The following is a 16,477-nucleotide window of genomic DNA, read 5'->3' as shown; positions in this document are numbered from 1 at the left end:
AGTTCAATTAAGCAGAAAAAAATTTGCTTTAAGTTTAGAATTCACACTGTGGGAAAGTGATTTTAAACATATGTCTTGTTCTTCGTTCTCTTTTTACATCTTCTTTCCCCTCTCCCTTTCCTTCTGTTTATCCACCTCTTTGCTGAACAAGTCAGTTCTACTTCAAAGGTGGGAATGGAAGAATGGGCATTCACAGGAGGTGTTGTGGGATGGAATCTACAGTCTGAGGGCTCTTAGACCTCTGGCAGGGTGGGGGAACCACTGTGGTGTGGCTGCGAGTGCTCAGTAGCAAGAACATCTATTGCCTCGACGCAAGGTAATTGGCCAAGTAAGGAACTACTATGTTTAACACAGAATGGAAGATAGACTTCTATTGTCAGAGGAAAGAGCAGTAAACAGGAAAGTAGAGGCCAAATAGGCCTCGTAAGACTGGTCGCAATGGCGGCCTCAGTGTTTCATAAATACGTAAGAAATAAGTATACATCTGAATGTGTGGATAGATAGCTCTTACACCTTATGTCCTCTACTCCTGGGTCCTGCGAAGACTGCCCTCAGGCACTGGGCACACTCTACTCCCTCATCTTGGTTTCTAACCACCATTCTTAATGGAAAGAAATGGGTACTCCTTGGAGAAAAGGGTTGATTCTGAGAATGCGGCATGAAAAAATAAAATACCAAACTTGCCGGGAATATCACGTTACGTGAAGGCGCAGATGTTCTCACACACTGCCAGGCACACGCTGAAGAAAACAGTCAGATTAAAAAGAAGCACTGGGATCACATCTGAGACGATTTGAAGATCTAAATGAGTAATGACGGTAAGAAATTTACAGATTCAGCTTGACACAGTTGCGCACAGCATGTGGCACAGCCGTCCTGACTACCCAGAATGCCCCTACTGTGTTTCCCTTCACATGGCTCACTAGCGAAAAGCAAGATGCAACCATAACTGGGTTGTTGTGGGGACCTTGACAGCTGGATTTTGGTGTCAGAAATGGATGTGACTCTAAGGGGACAGCTAGCTTAAGATGAAGCAGGTACACTAAGACTTAAATGAAATCAAGTTTGTCCTCAGCGCTGTGCATGCCCTTTCTTGTGACCCAAATGTCCGGGCCCACCTGGTATTGCGATCCCCTACAGTCTATCCGAAAGTCCCCTAATGAAGAGTTGAACTCTGGGATCCTAATCTCTTTGCCTCTCTACCTTCGGTTACATGCTCACAGCTTCTTGGAGTGGGTTTACTCTCAGGAGTATTAGATCGTTCTGGCATAGCAGATTATAACTTACTAAATGAAATGAACATCTGTGAGTTAATGCTAACATAAATAAATATAACTTAATGTCCTGCTCTGAAAATACTTATAAGATGAGGAAGAAGAAGCCATTTTACAGTGATTAGTTTAATTAAAGTATAAATATCACGAGTGTTGTGCCACCTGATAGGATGTAGAACGTGCAACATCGTCACTATTTTCCACAAAAGCCAGAAGGCCTGAAACTGATAATAAAGGAAGATGAGAACCTAGAACCGGCAGCTGGTGAGATGGCTGGGCAGGTAAGGAGAAGCTGCCAAACTTGATGGCCTGAGTTTGGTCCCAGAGACCCACACGGTAGTAGAAGGCAAGAGCGGGCTCTATCCAGTTTTCTTCTAAAGTCTACATACACTCCGTGATATGCACGCCCCAGCAGTCTATGCATAAATAAATGTAAAATTTTTTAAAATATAAAGACAACCCCTGCCCTCAAACAGGCATCATACAAAATCACCCATATTCTTTGGAAGTGTTAAATCCATGCCCGGTGAGGTGGCACAGAGCTGTAATGCCAGCACTCCGGGAGCTGTGGTAACTCAAGGCCAGCCTGGACAGCACAGTGTCACACCAGCCACTCCCTGAGATGAAGGAGAGCATGGGACCTGGTAAATAAGAGGTTCCCTGGCAATATGAGCTTATTAAGGGAATTGCAGTAGACACAGGCCAGGAAGGAGGAACCTGCTGAAGGTGTCCCTCACTGCATTCAGTGGTGCCAATCAGTGTTTGGCTGTGTAACGAACATAGCCCAAATCAGAGCATGTGAACTCCCGTAGCAAGGATGAGCACGCCCTCAGACCTCTGGGCTCAGCAGTCTTCTGGTAGAGTTGCCGAAGGCAACTGTCCTTGAAGCCAGACAATAGAGAGAGTCACACAGTCTCAGAGACTTTTTTTTGCCAGCTTGGATTTATATATTCACACTTTAACGTGGAAAGGCTTAGGAGATGCCTCAGCAGTGAAGAGCACTGGCCTCTCTTTCAGAGAGCCCGTGTTCCACTCCCAGCACCCACAGAGTGGCCCACAACAGTCTGTAACTCTAGTTCTAGGGGTCTGATGTCCTCTCCCAGCCTCCATGGACATCAGGCACACACGCAGTGCACAGGCATACATGCAGACAAAATACCTGTGCACATAAAATAAAAAAATATTTTTTAAAATTTAGATTAAGTAGAGTTTTATGTGTGATAAGAAGGTTCCTGTTACTCTAAAAGTATCAGGGCTTGTCTTTCCCTTAAGGAAAAAAAAAAAAAAGCCATAAAAGTGAAACGTTTTTCACGATTTTTTCAATATGTTATTCTATGCTGGACGGAGTGCTCTATTCTGTTCGAGTGCTGGGTTCCCCTGAGAGAGGAGAATTGGTTGGCAGGGACTTGGACGATTTGACTGACTGTTCTTGGAAAAGATCCCACTCCAGGACTAGCCACATGTGGTGGGGGTGTGCTCATAGGACCCAGAAGATGACAGTATGTCTCCTTAGCCTTCAGGAACATTGTCTTAATGTGTGAGAAGAAGAAACGCACGTGCTTGGCAGTCCGAGGATGCTGTTGTGGAGGAGGTGTCTCCTCCCATCTTTCCATGGGTTCCAGGAATCAAACTTGCGGCCAGACTTACACAAGGGCTTTACCAGCTGTGCTATCTTGTTGCCCCACCCCCAAATTAACTATTCACTAACACTGTGATTTGAAGTTGTTTATTTTAAAAAGTACCCAGAAGTCTACGTTTTCAAAGATAGGTTGGATGATCATCAGGAACACAATTTAATTGGCTCTAACCGTCCTGCTATAGATACAGAAACTTAGACATATTATTTAGCCTCTTTATGCCTCATTTTCCTCATATATAATAATAACACCTTAAATTATAGGATTATTATGAGCATTAAATGAATAACACATGCAAATTGCTTACAGGGGTACCCAAGGCACAGGAAGCACTAATTGCTAGTCATACTTATAATTATTGGAGATAAGGAACAAAGGAAAAAAAGGCAAGCAAAAAATGCAAGAGGGATCTGTGATCTTGCAGAATACATTTGATCATTTTTTTGATACATGTATTCACTTAGTAGGTACCAGGCACAAAATTCACACACATGAGTATTCCTTTATTTTTATACTCATCTGTATAAATGGAGACAATTTTTAGCTGCATTTCTCACAGTATTGCCACATAGATTTAATTATAAAAATTTTTTTTAGCAATTTGCCTTACAGTACTAATGAGCATTCAAAACACAAGTTGTGCCATCTTGCTAATTGTTATTATTGTCATCACTATGATCTAGTGGTTTCAGAGTTAGAGAGGTGCATAGGAGGACATAATTACAGCTACGTAGAGTAGGCTAGAAGGGCTAAAATCTCAGGGGTTTTAGAAATGGATGCATTTTCCAGGTTGAAAGCATTCATGATTCCTCCTGTTTCCCCTAAACTTCATTCGTTTTCAAAGTCGCAAGACCCACAGTTACTCCAGTGAGAACTTGCTTTCAAACTGACCTTGTGTACAAGCCTCTTTCAGCAGGAGCCGGGCACAATGCTGTAAAACATGCAGAGAAAACAGAGAGATCCTCCCATCTGGGTCTTGTCTATTCACATCCCCTCTTCCTCAGCCGACTTCTGAGGATAACAGACTTATCTCCTTGGAGCATAGTTTTCATCATGTCTTGACTGCTGGACAGGGCAGAGCCGTTCTCAAGTCTGAAGGAGGCTGCGCAGCATCTCTGTAGTATTCCCATTCTAAGTGTGGCATCAGTGCTAATGCCACCTGGGAACTTGTTAAAAGTGGGTAATCACATTCGTAATGCAAACCTACTAAATTAGAGTCTTCGTTTTAACGAGGTGGGAAGGGTTGCAAATTGAACTTAGTTTGGAGAAGCACTTCTCTGCAGTGCTCATTACTCTAAACCACACAGTATCACAAACTGTGGCCTCATCACGGAGAACCTGTGTTGACAGTGTAGCTCAGTGCTAGAGTGACCATGTGGTATGCACAAGGCTTTGAGTTCAATTCTCTATCTGCAGAATTGGAATTCTTCAGTAATTTAGGGTTATCCCAAGCAATCTGCTGATGCTCTTAGTTCTGCCTCCTTCCTACTCACTACCCAGTGAAAAGCCCCTTAACTTAATGAAGAAACTAAGATAATTTCAATTGACACTGTTCTTGCTAAACATGGTTTGGATTTGGGTCATATCATTATTGCATTCGTTTTAGTAACTACTCATTCGTTGTGCATAGAACGAATACTTTCTAAATATTTATTATTATCAGCACTACTACACAGTGCACATTGCAAACCCCAATCCGTGATTTTCCTACACTCAGTCAGACCACCACCAGGGCTCTGACAACTTCATGGAGAGGCCTTAACATTTTGTAGGCAAGAGGTCCACATGGGAGATGAAAGGGTATGGAGCCATATTGGGCTGTGCCACAAAATCTATGCTTTCTTTGTTGCTGAAACTACTTAAATGAAGTTAACACTGCTGAATTGTGTGAAAAGATTTTGTGGCACAAAAACATTGTTTCATGTTAAGTTAATTTCCTAGAGGATCTTCAGTTTTATAATATTCCAGCAACACACCATTCTTCATTCTTTTAACAAACTTCGCCATTAAAAATAGCTCCTGCCTGTCTTTATCTGGCTTCTTAAAGTTTAGCCATGATAGGCATCAAATAAATACTTGTTAATTGAAGATAGTCTTTGTGATGGTATTGGGGACGAGGTTAACAAACAGGAAAAATGAAAACAAAAACAAAACATTGCAAGGATGAGGCCCTTTTCTCCTGGTCTTCATGGCACAAGGACATGTTAGTGAGTTTGAGATAATTTTTTGGGATCAAAAAGTTCCTCCAGGGTGCTATGGAGGTTTCTGCTTCTGATTTCTGTAGCTGGTGTTTGTGTTCAGTAGAGACTGCTGGATCCCAGCCAACCAAATGGGGTTGGCTTGTAAAAGCTTTTATGAGTGAGCCTTTTGGAGACAAGTTTAAGGGCCGTTTGGTAACAACATCTAAGCGAGAGAGGTTTCACCAGCACACCCTAATGCAAAGGTTTGATGAGAACGGACTGGGAGGGACAAAGAAGGTAAAATAATTAATAAGTATACAGCAGTCTGTATTTTTTTTATAGCCAAAATAAAAATTCTTTCTGGCGGTTGCAAGATCAATTCTGTAGGTAGTATGCAGACATCTGGTGGGCAGCCATCCTTCAGAGATCACCTTCTCCAGCACAGCGCTGGAGTGCACTGCGCTTACATGTTACACAAGACGTTTTGGGAGACCCTTCCTGCAATGTGATTTGAAGATATGTCACCCTGAGACTCTTCTAAACCAAACGTAATGAAAACACTACTTCCAACCCATGTGACCCGAGGCCTTCCAGGGCCTGATGTTGCACGCAGAGCGGGCATCATTTTGACTCAAGAATGGGCAGCGTCTTTACATTTACAATCCCTGAGTTAGTCACTGCTTCCCTTTCTCTTAGTCAGCAGTCATACCAAAGATGAGCATTCCCAAGAGATGTGTAATTTTCTCTCCAACTTTTAATTTCTTTGGACACAGAAGAAAGGCTCCTGTGTCTCCTAATTGGGCGATTATTGTTTCTTAAGTGAACGTAGAGTTTGGCGACAGTGCCAGAAATCTTCCTTTAATCCAGGGCGGAAGTCTAATGTAAGCAGTAGGGGAGGCCACATGAGGCAGTACCCCAGCTGGAAAAGCCAAGTCAAGACCAAAAGGGGAACTCAATCTCCGCCTCTCCTCTGGTCTCCCCTGGTGACTCCAAAGGTTCTTGAAGGGAAACCAATTAAAGCCAATTTGCATGTCTCCTTGGAGGCTTTCTAGAACTCTCCACTAAGAAGTTTGTTTTTTTCATTTGTCCAGACCACAATCTTCAGTTTGCTGCAGAGGGAGCTATTTGGGCACCATTGCTAGGTTTCCATAAAGACATAAAGAAAAATCCACTAAGCAGTACCTCACCATACCTCCTGACCTTAAGGCCCGGAGTGGCTCTAACATATTTCCTACAATGTTTTCCCAGAATTCAAGCAAGAGAGTTCACATTGCAGATAGCTCTGGAAAATGCCTAGGAAGACAACTTGGTGTTCTGTAGCTTAGGGTATTAGGTAAACAAGACTGTTGGTTTAGATTGTCCTTTCTACAGAGCTTAAAAGTCCACCTCCCTGGAGCTCTCATTTGTCAGCTTTGCCAGACACTCCCTATCTGCCCTCCATAAGAAGTCCTTCAAATATCTGAAGAAAGCACACACACTTATCTCAGCTTGTAGGTTTCTCTTTTTAATTAAGCACCCGATCTGCCTTTAGCTTCTGGGGTTATCTCGCTTCTGAACTTTATCATTAACGAGAATTTAACTTTTCAATAATGACATTTTGATAACTTGCTAATAGGGAGCTCAATTAAAGCTAAAAGTACATAAGGACAATTTTTAAATGGTCCTTTATGTTCAAGTTTTGATTGCTGTCGTCATCTGTAATAGATAAGATGCCACCTAGAAACCACTGTCCAAATATAAGCCTAGGGAACACAGCTGTAGCAAGCATCGTTGTGGCTGCCTCCACTAGCAGGAGTTTTACTAGCCACTATTAACTGATGACTGTAAACGCATGCTAAACCATGGGTGCTGGCCGCTGGTAGTGTGTGTGTGTGTGTGGGGGGGGGGACATTTTATCAGAGAACTATCACAACTTCAAGATAAAAAGCTTTTTATCTAAATCCAAAGTGTAGCAGCCTCTAACATCCTTGGGAATATCTTAGATCACGTTGCTTCTGAAATACAACTTAAAGTAAATTACTACACAAGATCAAACTAAATGAAAGGCCACCTGAGTAATGTCTGTAAATACCTACTTGCCAAGGTTTTTCAAGTCTTTTGTAAAATGCCAGCAATTCACAAGACTGTGTGGATGGATGGTGCAGAACTTAACACGCTGCGCTGTTCCTTGCTATTGAAACATCGTACTAACTGGAGGTTGGCTGAAGCTTCCTTGTGCTTAGCCGTCTATTGGAATCTGGCATTCTGCCGTTTGCGTCTCCTGTATCAGATTGTATGGTCTTTATTTCCCTTCCTTCTCTTAGCAGTCTTCAAGAAATCAAGGAGGGCTCTGGGCCATGGCAATTCAAAGTATGCTCCAGTGTGTGGCGAGGCTCTTAACGAGGGTCGCCCTGTGATCACTGGAAGCTGTTTCCTTTTCAACCTCTTCCCTGGCCAGAGTGGTGACTAGCTAGAGGTTACATACAGGATGGTGGACGAAGAGAATACAGCAGGAGACATGAGAGGAAAATAAAGTACATATAAACCAACTCAGTAGAAAAATCTGAACATCAACTCCTACAGTTGTCTTTACAGTTTTAAACCTTGCTGGGATATTTGTATGTGAGGGTGAAGGCAAGATACATTAAACTATAAGCTGCGTGATCTGGTTCGTCAGGATTTGGTTGTAAATTTGACTATACAGTTTGGGCTCATAGGAAAATGGGAGCATCTGACTAAAGTGTGCATTGCTGCTGAGGCAAGTGAATGTTGCCATAGCAATTGAGATGAAATGTGCAAGAAGTGAGATAATTAAATCTAACCCTTTAGTAGGTTTGACAGTAGGCTTTGCCAATGGAAGAAGTTATCCCCAGCATTAAGACAGAACGTACTCCAAACACCATCTCCTTGCTAGCGTCTTGTTCTTCCTTCCCTGAACACGTTGCTGTGGGTCGCTAATTTGAATGTTCTTTTTCAATAATCAAATGCAGTTTTGACCTTGGTGTGCAACTTCTTAGAATTTCTGCTGGTTCATTGTATCCTGGATCTATGAAATAGATCCAGTTCTTCCCTTCTAGTCAAAAAAAAAAAAAAAAAAAAAGCAGTAACCCTAAAGTTGTCACATCCAAGCATAGAATTCAGTGATATCCAGAGCGTGCTGCCCTCTTCAGGAGCTTATGCTTAAAAATTCCTTAAAAAAATAGAAGATTAGAAACTATAATACTGAGTAGTGATATCAAAACTTCCGTTAATAACCTTGTGTGAATAAGGAACATATATACTGCAGTATTGCCATTCTAAATATAATTATTGAGGAAGGTGAAAACTTGCAGTAAACAACCCAATAAATATAAATTTTTGAACTAGATCATGAACCCTAATGATTAGATAAAATTAAAAGACTTAAAAAAATTTATGAAGAAAAATTGTGAGTTGTAACAATCCAAATGTTTATTCAAGAATAAAATAGGTATCTTATGTGGCATAAAATATAAAACAATAATTAGGGAAGCAAAGGTTCTATAAATATAAAAAAGTTCTAATGCAATTTTTAAAATAAAGACAAAAAGGTGTTTGTGAAAATATACATAGGACAGGCACCTACCAACTCTAATTTGGATTTTTCTAGCTAAGGGTCTTTTAAGACACTGAAATCTACATTTGAAATTTTAGTTTGTATTTACAGAAAAATTATATATTAAAGAATAATATTTTAAAATGTAATTCAAGACTAGTTTTGATATAATTACTGCTTCTATAGATAAATATTTTGGGGTCTGAAATATCAGCATGTAGCATAGTCTTACAAATTTCCTTTATTCTTCTGTTGTTATTTTCATTCCTCTTACCCACAGTGTAACTTCAAAAGATAGGACCTCAGTACATTTTCCTTAAACTATGTTTATGATATTTATAAAATGTAAAGAAGCAGAAAGAAAATTTACTAACCTTATTAGGATGTGACACAGAATATTTTCTCATTCTGATATGTTAATATATATGAACACAAAATATTTTATATTAAGGGCAAAATTAAAAAGTAAGTATTTACTAGAGACTTTAGCCAGGCAGTGATGGCACATACCTTCAGCCCCAGCACTCAGAAGATAGAGGCAGGTAGATCTTTGGGATCAAGGCCAGCCTGTTATACAGAGCCAGGGCTACACAGAGAAACTTTGTCTCAGTAAAAAAGAAGGAAAGAAAGAAAGATAAATGAGAGGAAGAAAAAAAAACTTTAAAGAACATAGTAAATTGGAGACCCAACACATGGGTAAAACTCTTGCCAGCACACAAGGCTCTGTGTTTGATTTCTAGTGCTTCAGGGGACGTGTGTGTTTGGGGTGGGTGGCTTTATAGAAAGGAAATTTGCTCCAACTTTTATCTTGTGATAAACTGAGAAGCTTATGATTAATCAATATAAAGCAACAAACAAATGAAAAAAAATTGGAACTTCAATCTTCATTTCCTAGTTTCTACATTTGATTGTTTTTCAAGTAAAGATTCTAGTTAGAAATTTTATTTATATTTAAACAAAAACAATGGTCAGTGCATTAATAGCAGAAAACTGGAATGCACCCCAACTTTCCTGGAAAGAATTTTAGTATCACTGTCACCTCTACATTTACTCTATAGCCTAACACTATAGCACTTATTTTGAGAAAATAAAATGCTGCATTATGCATCTGAAAGTGCTTCATCTCACAGTAGTTGCTCAACCCTGAGGCAGCCCTGTCCACAAGTCGTCCATATTCAAGACCGCTTGGCCCTCTGAGCCGCATTTCCTTTTGATTTGCTGCTGATGCAATCACTTGGCAACCAGGACCTCCGTAGATGAAGGGATAATAAATAATAATATTTTCTTTGCTTTCCAGGGTATTTACGGTAAAATGATAAATTTCATCTTTCCCAGAATGGTAAGTAAAGAACTCTTCCTACATTTGAAACTCGCGAGAAAAAGCAAGGGAAAGTGCAATGTCATGATGAAGGTGGAGTGCTGGCCACGAACCCTAGACAACAACGTGATTAACAGATGAATGTTGCTTTCAAATCGCTGAGCATCCCATAGTTCTCATCAAAATCACACAGGCTCTTTGAAAGGAAAAGAAGGTTTTGCCTCCTTTGTTAGATCATAGTTGAACACAGTGTATTCAACATTTTGTTTCCTGGGGTAATTTATTTAAAAATATACGCTGAGGCAGAAGTGAATGTGTTTTGCGTTCTGCATGCAGAGAAAGGATGTGTACCTGTGACACATACTGAGAGTTGGTGAGCAAGAATCCTTTGGATTTTTACTGTTACAGAAAAACTGATTGGAATTTATGTCTGACCAGGGCTTTGAAGCTTCTGTGAATTTTAAAATGTGTATTTTCTAAACCATACATCACAGCTTCCATAAGGCAGGCCAGCTACTGTGGGATCTTTAAATTTTAAATATGTAGTTCATTGTCTTCATGTTTTTTATGACACAGCAAGTCATTTGCTTACAGTCTTGATCATAACCTCATTGCAATCTAAACAATGACGAGATGAAAAAGGGTTAGTAGGAAGTAGTTCCTGCCAAGGTAGTACTCATTCTGGGATGCCCTACTTGGGGCTTCCTGGGCACTAAATATGAAAGCAAGGAAATTTCCACAGGAGAAAAATATCATTTTGAAATAATTAAACATCAGAAAATGGGAAAAAGCAGGCAGAGAAAGTACTGCATATGTGATGTGCTGGGAAAAACTAAAGAGAAGAGTGATAATATTTTGTGGGATTAGGGGAAAGATTCAGAGGGTTCACAGACTATTAGGAATATGACTCAATGAATATTTTCCATTCTTCATTTTCTGTAATAAGTATATATTATTTTTAACATAAGAAAACATTACTTGAAAACTAAACCATTCAAAAGAACATGGTTAGTATTTTATACACACACACACACACACACACACACACACACACACAGATACAACTGAAAAACATTTCTCTGTGCCAAACTCACAACTAGAATAATCACATAAAATTAAATATATACTTAACTCTAAGAGGAACTAAAACCACATAAAATTAAGTATATATGTAACTCCAGGAGGAACTAAAATATAAATGAATATTAATTAGGTAAAATATATTTTTAAAGTATCTAAAGTGGTGAAAACTGTTCTTTTAAAAACTATTTTAATTCTGGGGCCGATGTATTCCCTGAATTCAGGCATGCTCTGCGATGTCCCATTGGGGTTTAGTGAGTAAGAGTGTGGTATTTCACTGTTTGAGGACAGCCATAAATGCTCACAAGGAGAAGTGGCTGGACAGGAAGGTGAAGCACTTCAGCCCATTAGATCAAAAGACCAATATTCAACAATAACCAGTCTCCTTCTCCAACTCACAGTGCAGTCTTCCCATGTGCAAACTGCTTGAAGGAACCTGTGTAAAGGCATGGGGTCTACGCCCAGATATTTATATGGAATAAGAGTCAAAGACTATGCATACCTTTGCTGTTTTATTTTTACTTGTGTGGAGTTAAGAGTCAAGTCAAGGGCATCCTGCACCCAAGCAAGCACTACATTCTCAGGCCCAGAAGCCCCTAGGTGAAAGCCTGCCTATGGTAAGGATGAAAAGAAAATTCAGTATCAATATAACCAGTGAATCTGAGAAATTTTTACTGTGGCCAAAATAGCATTAGCAAATCACTGTAACTTTAGCAAATACACTGTGTCTTTCAGTAGCATCTTCTTAACCCTTTCCTTCAGTCACAGCTAGACATTGTCTGAAGCGCCTCCATTATTTTATCTCTTGCTTATCCAAGGCAGCATTATGATTTGTTGTTTCCCAAAATAGCTTTATTCCATGTGTTTGCATTTCAATATATTTAACTGCACATTTTGTAACACAAGTGAACAATATTTGTCTATCACTATTTCATGTAACAATATATTTTCAACCCTTTATGTCACTAGCCAGGTATACTGTTATATACTATTCCATTACATTGCAAGCATTTGCACTGCTTCCGGTATTTCACTTTTTACTATGACATAAGGTGATTTCATGAATAATCTGGAACACATCTATCTAAGCAGACACATGAAAAAGTCTCTCTAGGATAATGGTTCCAAACCTGGGATGATTTTTTTCCCTCCAGAGAATATTTGGAGATACTCACAAGCATTTTTTTTTTTTGCTTGCTACACTGGGGTATGCAAATGTGAAATAGCCCTTAGGGACAGTGCTAAGCATCTTGAAAGACACAGTAGAGTCGCTACCACAAAGCCACCTTGTCTGAAAGGTCGACACTGTGAAGCTGAGGAACTCCGCTCCACAACAGTCTAGGTCAGGCAAGGCTACACAGAGAAACCCTGTCTCAAAAAACAAACAAATAACAAACCAAAAAAAAAAAAAATTGCTGATTCAATAATGACAATTCTTCATGGTTTTAATTTTCTATCCCGTGATTACTGAAGTAGTTGTCTTGTGGGCAGCAGGGTTTCTTGTTTCTTTTTTTATCATGAATGGTCCTTGACTGATTTGTGGGTGACATACACTACTCGGTTATTTTGTAATCCAGTAACAAGTGTATTTCTTTTTAAGTTTCTGAGGGTTTGTTGTTGTTGTTTCAGGGCTGTTTTGGATGTGCATTCTTAATTCACTTTTACTCTGCATGCTTGCCTTTTTGACTCCCCTCCCCATTCACTTCTGAGTTCAGAAAATGTTCCTCTGTCTTCTAAGTGTCTTAGCATTTTGTTTTTTGTATCTGAGTATCTAATCCATTTGAAGTCATCTTTCATGTCTGAAATAGAAACACATTTTGAAAAATAGGAAATTATGGTCTTTGTGATGTGTTTGGAGTAGTTTGTTCTTTTCCTAGGTGATTTGTCAATGCTAGCCTTTTGTAAATCAAATGTCCGCACATTTTCCATTTAACGTTTAGTTCCCTGTTTGGCCCTACTGGTCAATTTGTCTGTCCCTCCACCAACATCACACTGCTAAATTATTGTGGCTCTATAATAACATTTTGGGCTCTTTAGTAAGTAGCCCTTCTCAGTCTTCCCAAAGGTACTTTGGCAGCTGTGTCTTTTTCTCTTATAAATATATTTTAGAAAGAGTTTGTCCCTGCCTTCTTCACAGACACAAAATCAGACTGAGAAACACAAGATGGCTCAGTAGAAAAGGAGATTTACTCCCAAGCCTGGAAGCCAGAATTCATTCCTGGATTCCACATAGTAGAAAGGAGAAAACCAACTCTCATAAGTTGCCCTCTGACCTGCAAACACACACGCGCACACGCGAGCGCGCAAACACACACGCACGCACACACACACACGCACACACACACACACACACCACACATGGGTGGTCAGATTAAAAAAAAAAAATCAACTTGATTTAAATGGCTCTTGGTGTTATCTTGGCTGTCCTGGACTTGCTTTGTAGACCAGGCTTGACTTGAACTCATAGCGATCCTCCTGCCTCTGCCTCCCAAGTGTTGAGATTAAAGGCGTGCGCCACCATGCTCAGCATGGGAAAATAATTCTTAAAGAGTCTGTACTGCTCTAATCCATCCATATGCTCTATTTCTCAAGTATTTGGGTTTTCCATAACGCCTTTCTCTTTCCCTCCCTCCCTCCCTTCTTCTACTTCCTTTATTGCTTCTTCCTTGAGTTAAGGGTTCACATGAGGCTGTGCTGGCCTCAAATTCCTCATCATTCTGATTCTAGCAACCATGATGCTGAGATCAGAGGCACCTGCCACCATGCCTAAGCATTGTAATGTTTTCAGAAAGGTTTTGGATTTTATGTGTACTTATTAAACTTATTTCTACTTTCTTACAAACTATTTTTCAATTATATCTTTCAGATCTTTATTTTTTAAGATGATTTCTTGAAATGTTTCCTTCCCAACATTAAAATGTTTTAATACCTTGCTTTTAATACCTTGTGCCTAGTAAACCTGCTTTTATTCATTTCATAACTTCTATTTTCCCTGGTATTTCCCATACAAAAAAGTCTATCTTCTGTTCAATTGTTTTTGTCAGTCTTTACATATGCCCCCTCTCAGTTTTTCATTAGGTTGGCCACAATTGCAGTATTGTGTGGAAACAGTGAAAGCCATAGCTGCCTTGTTTTGATTTTGTTGTTGTTTGTGTTTTTGTTTGTTTGTTTGTTTTTTGTTTTTTGAGATAGGGTTTCTCTGTGTAGCCTTGGCTGTCCTGGTCTCATTTTGTAGAGCAGGCTGGCCTCAAACTCACAGAGATCTGCCTGCCTTTGCCTTCTGAGTACTGGGATTAAAGGCATGTACCAGCTGTTTTGACTTTTAAAGCAAAGGCTTCAAATATTTCACCATTAACTGAGCAGCGCTTTGTACACACTTTACATCCAGTTAGGAAAATTTCCTTTCTCTTTTATTTGCTTTAAGGTTTCATGCTTCACAGATATTGGGTTTTAACAGATCTCACTGTACTGACTTAAAGACTGTTTTTTTCTCCCCAAGGGTTGTTGCATATGGAAACACCTTGAACCTTGAATCTCTGAGTGGGCTGAGCATGGCTTGCTGTGATGGGCAGAACAGCAATGTCCATCAACACAAATCTCCATCCCCAGAAAGGACAAAAACAACATCTTGAGTCTTTTTTTTTTTTTTCTAACTATATCCAGCTTTATTACAGATACTTCTCATAAACTATCATGGTATTTCAGGCAGGACATGGGCGGACAATCATTAACAGTATACAAGAACTTCCAAACTCCCTTCTTATATAGACTACCAAAATCTGAAAACCACTATAAAACCCAATGAAATCTCCATTCAATGCTTTGAAAAAGGAGAAGTGGCTTAGAGTGAGGGTTGACTTCTCACCTTAAGGATGTTCCAAAACAACTTTTAACGAGCCAACCCTGACTTTCAGGAGATGAAAATGGCACAATTATTGATCTGAAGATCCATAATCTTTTTAAAAAGGAACCACCACTCTTCTGAGGACACTGCAAAATCCAGATTACCCAATAGACTGGAAAACCAATTTGGGGGGTGGTCAGAGTCCAACAACATGTCTACGGTTTCAAGAGAGTTAAGTCAGTGTTGATGGTAGAGGATATAAAAATGAATTTAGAGTTTTCCCACATCATAAAGGCGTTTTGTGCCATGGTGGCCACATATGTCAACACCAGGACATCTCTCCTGGGAGCCAACTGGAGTCTTTCAAAGTTATCAGGGAAGGATGTTTTCCACCATCAACCCTGCTTGGGAGACATTTTTTAAATTGACATCCCCCTCCCCAAAAAACAAAACAATGAAGTGTTCTATGTGCTAACATCATAGCTTTTTAAAAAGCTATGAATTTTTATAAAACTTGATAAAAAATAGTATTTCAAACTGTACAGTGACCAGAAGTACACAGTTATAGAAAATGCGCACACATGCATTGGCATCTCCAGAACCTTCAGTTGTCAGTGCCTGGTCTATTTTGATGTCTTCATTTTCCTCAGCACTATTCGAGTCCTTACTGGCATTGGCTTTCCCCTTCCTCCCTCGGTGCCTTTTCCCCCTCTTCGCAGGGGTCTTCTTAGGCTTGGGCTCTGGCTCTGGAGGAGCAGGTTTAGCAGACAGCCTTGCAGACCTTCTCTGTGGCTCGTCCTTCACCTTTGTTTTATCTCCTTTTGTATCCCCTTTCCGCCTTTCTTTTGGGCATGGCGTTGGTGGGTGACGTCAGCGCTGAGCGCACAGTGGCGCACGGGTTTGGTCAGTCCGCTTCTTCATACTGCACCAACAAGCCCAGGGAACATAGTTCAGCGGCCAATGGTGTCTGTCCACAGTGCTTATGGCCTTAAGTTATAGTCTCAAGCTGCGCAGGGAAAATACATAGCTCAAACTTGTCCCTAAGTTGCATCTTTAGAATCAAAAGGAAATCTTCTCTGGGTGGGTGGGGTGAAAGTGGCACACAGGCCTGTGATTCTAATATTTAGAGGGCTGAATCAGGACAGTATTCTAGCCAAGTGAGTGTTCCCATAGCAGAAGTCTGTATCAACAAATAGAAATAAAAACCCTCAAAACCAATTTTTCTGTTTAGCTTAAACAAATAATAGTGTGGCTGAGGATGCAGCTTAGTGAGCAGAGTGCCTGTCAAACATGCGCAAAACTGGGCGCTTTTTATCCTTGTTTGGTTGGCTGGTTGGTTTTGGTTTTTTGAGACATAGTTTCTCTGTGTAGCCTTCGCTATCCTGGACTTATTTTGTAGGCCAGGCTGGCCTTGAACTCACAGAGGTCAGCCTGCCTCTGCCTCCCCAGTGCCAGGGTTACAGGTATGCAACACCATGCCCAGCTGTGACTAGTATTTTAAGTGTTAAGTAATCTAGGGAAATTTTTAAAAGGAAGAAGGCTTCTTTCCTTGTGTTTATAGAGCTTTTGACTTAGACAATAGAAGTCTTAG

The 16,477-nt window shown here is 40.1% G+C and overlaps 1 protein-coding gene across 1 annotated transcript; it reads right to left on the bottom strand.

The window, feature by feature from the left end:
- Positions 1–697: 697 nt before the first annotated feature.
- On the bottom strand, positions 698–15,750 carry LOC127206450 (non-histone chromosomal protein HMG-17-like; the record flags this gene model as incomplete). The annotated part of the gene is made up of 2 exons (XM_051165731.1): positions 698–801; positions 15,468–15,750. Coding segments are annotated over 2 exons (387 nt in total), but the record flags the coding sequence as incomplete, so codon positions are not given.
- Between the last annotated feature and the right edge of the window lie 727 nt (positions 15,751–16,477).

Source organism: Acomys russatus, chromosome 23, assembly GCF_903995435.1.
Source record: "Acomys russatus chromosome 23, mAcoRus1.1, whole genome shotgun sequence".
NCBI classification, from domain to species: Eukaryota; Metazoa; Chordata; class Mammalia; order Rodentia; family Muridae; genus Acomys; species Acomys russatus.
The sequence above is the reverse complement of the archived record's forward strand: the minus strand, read 5'-3'. Positions and strand labels throughout refer to the sequence as shown.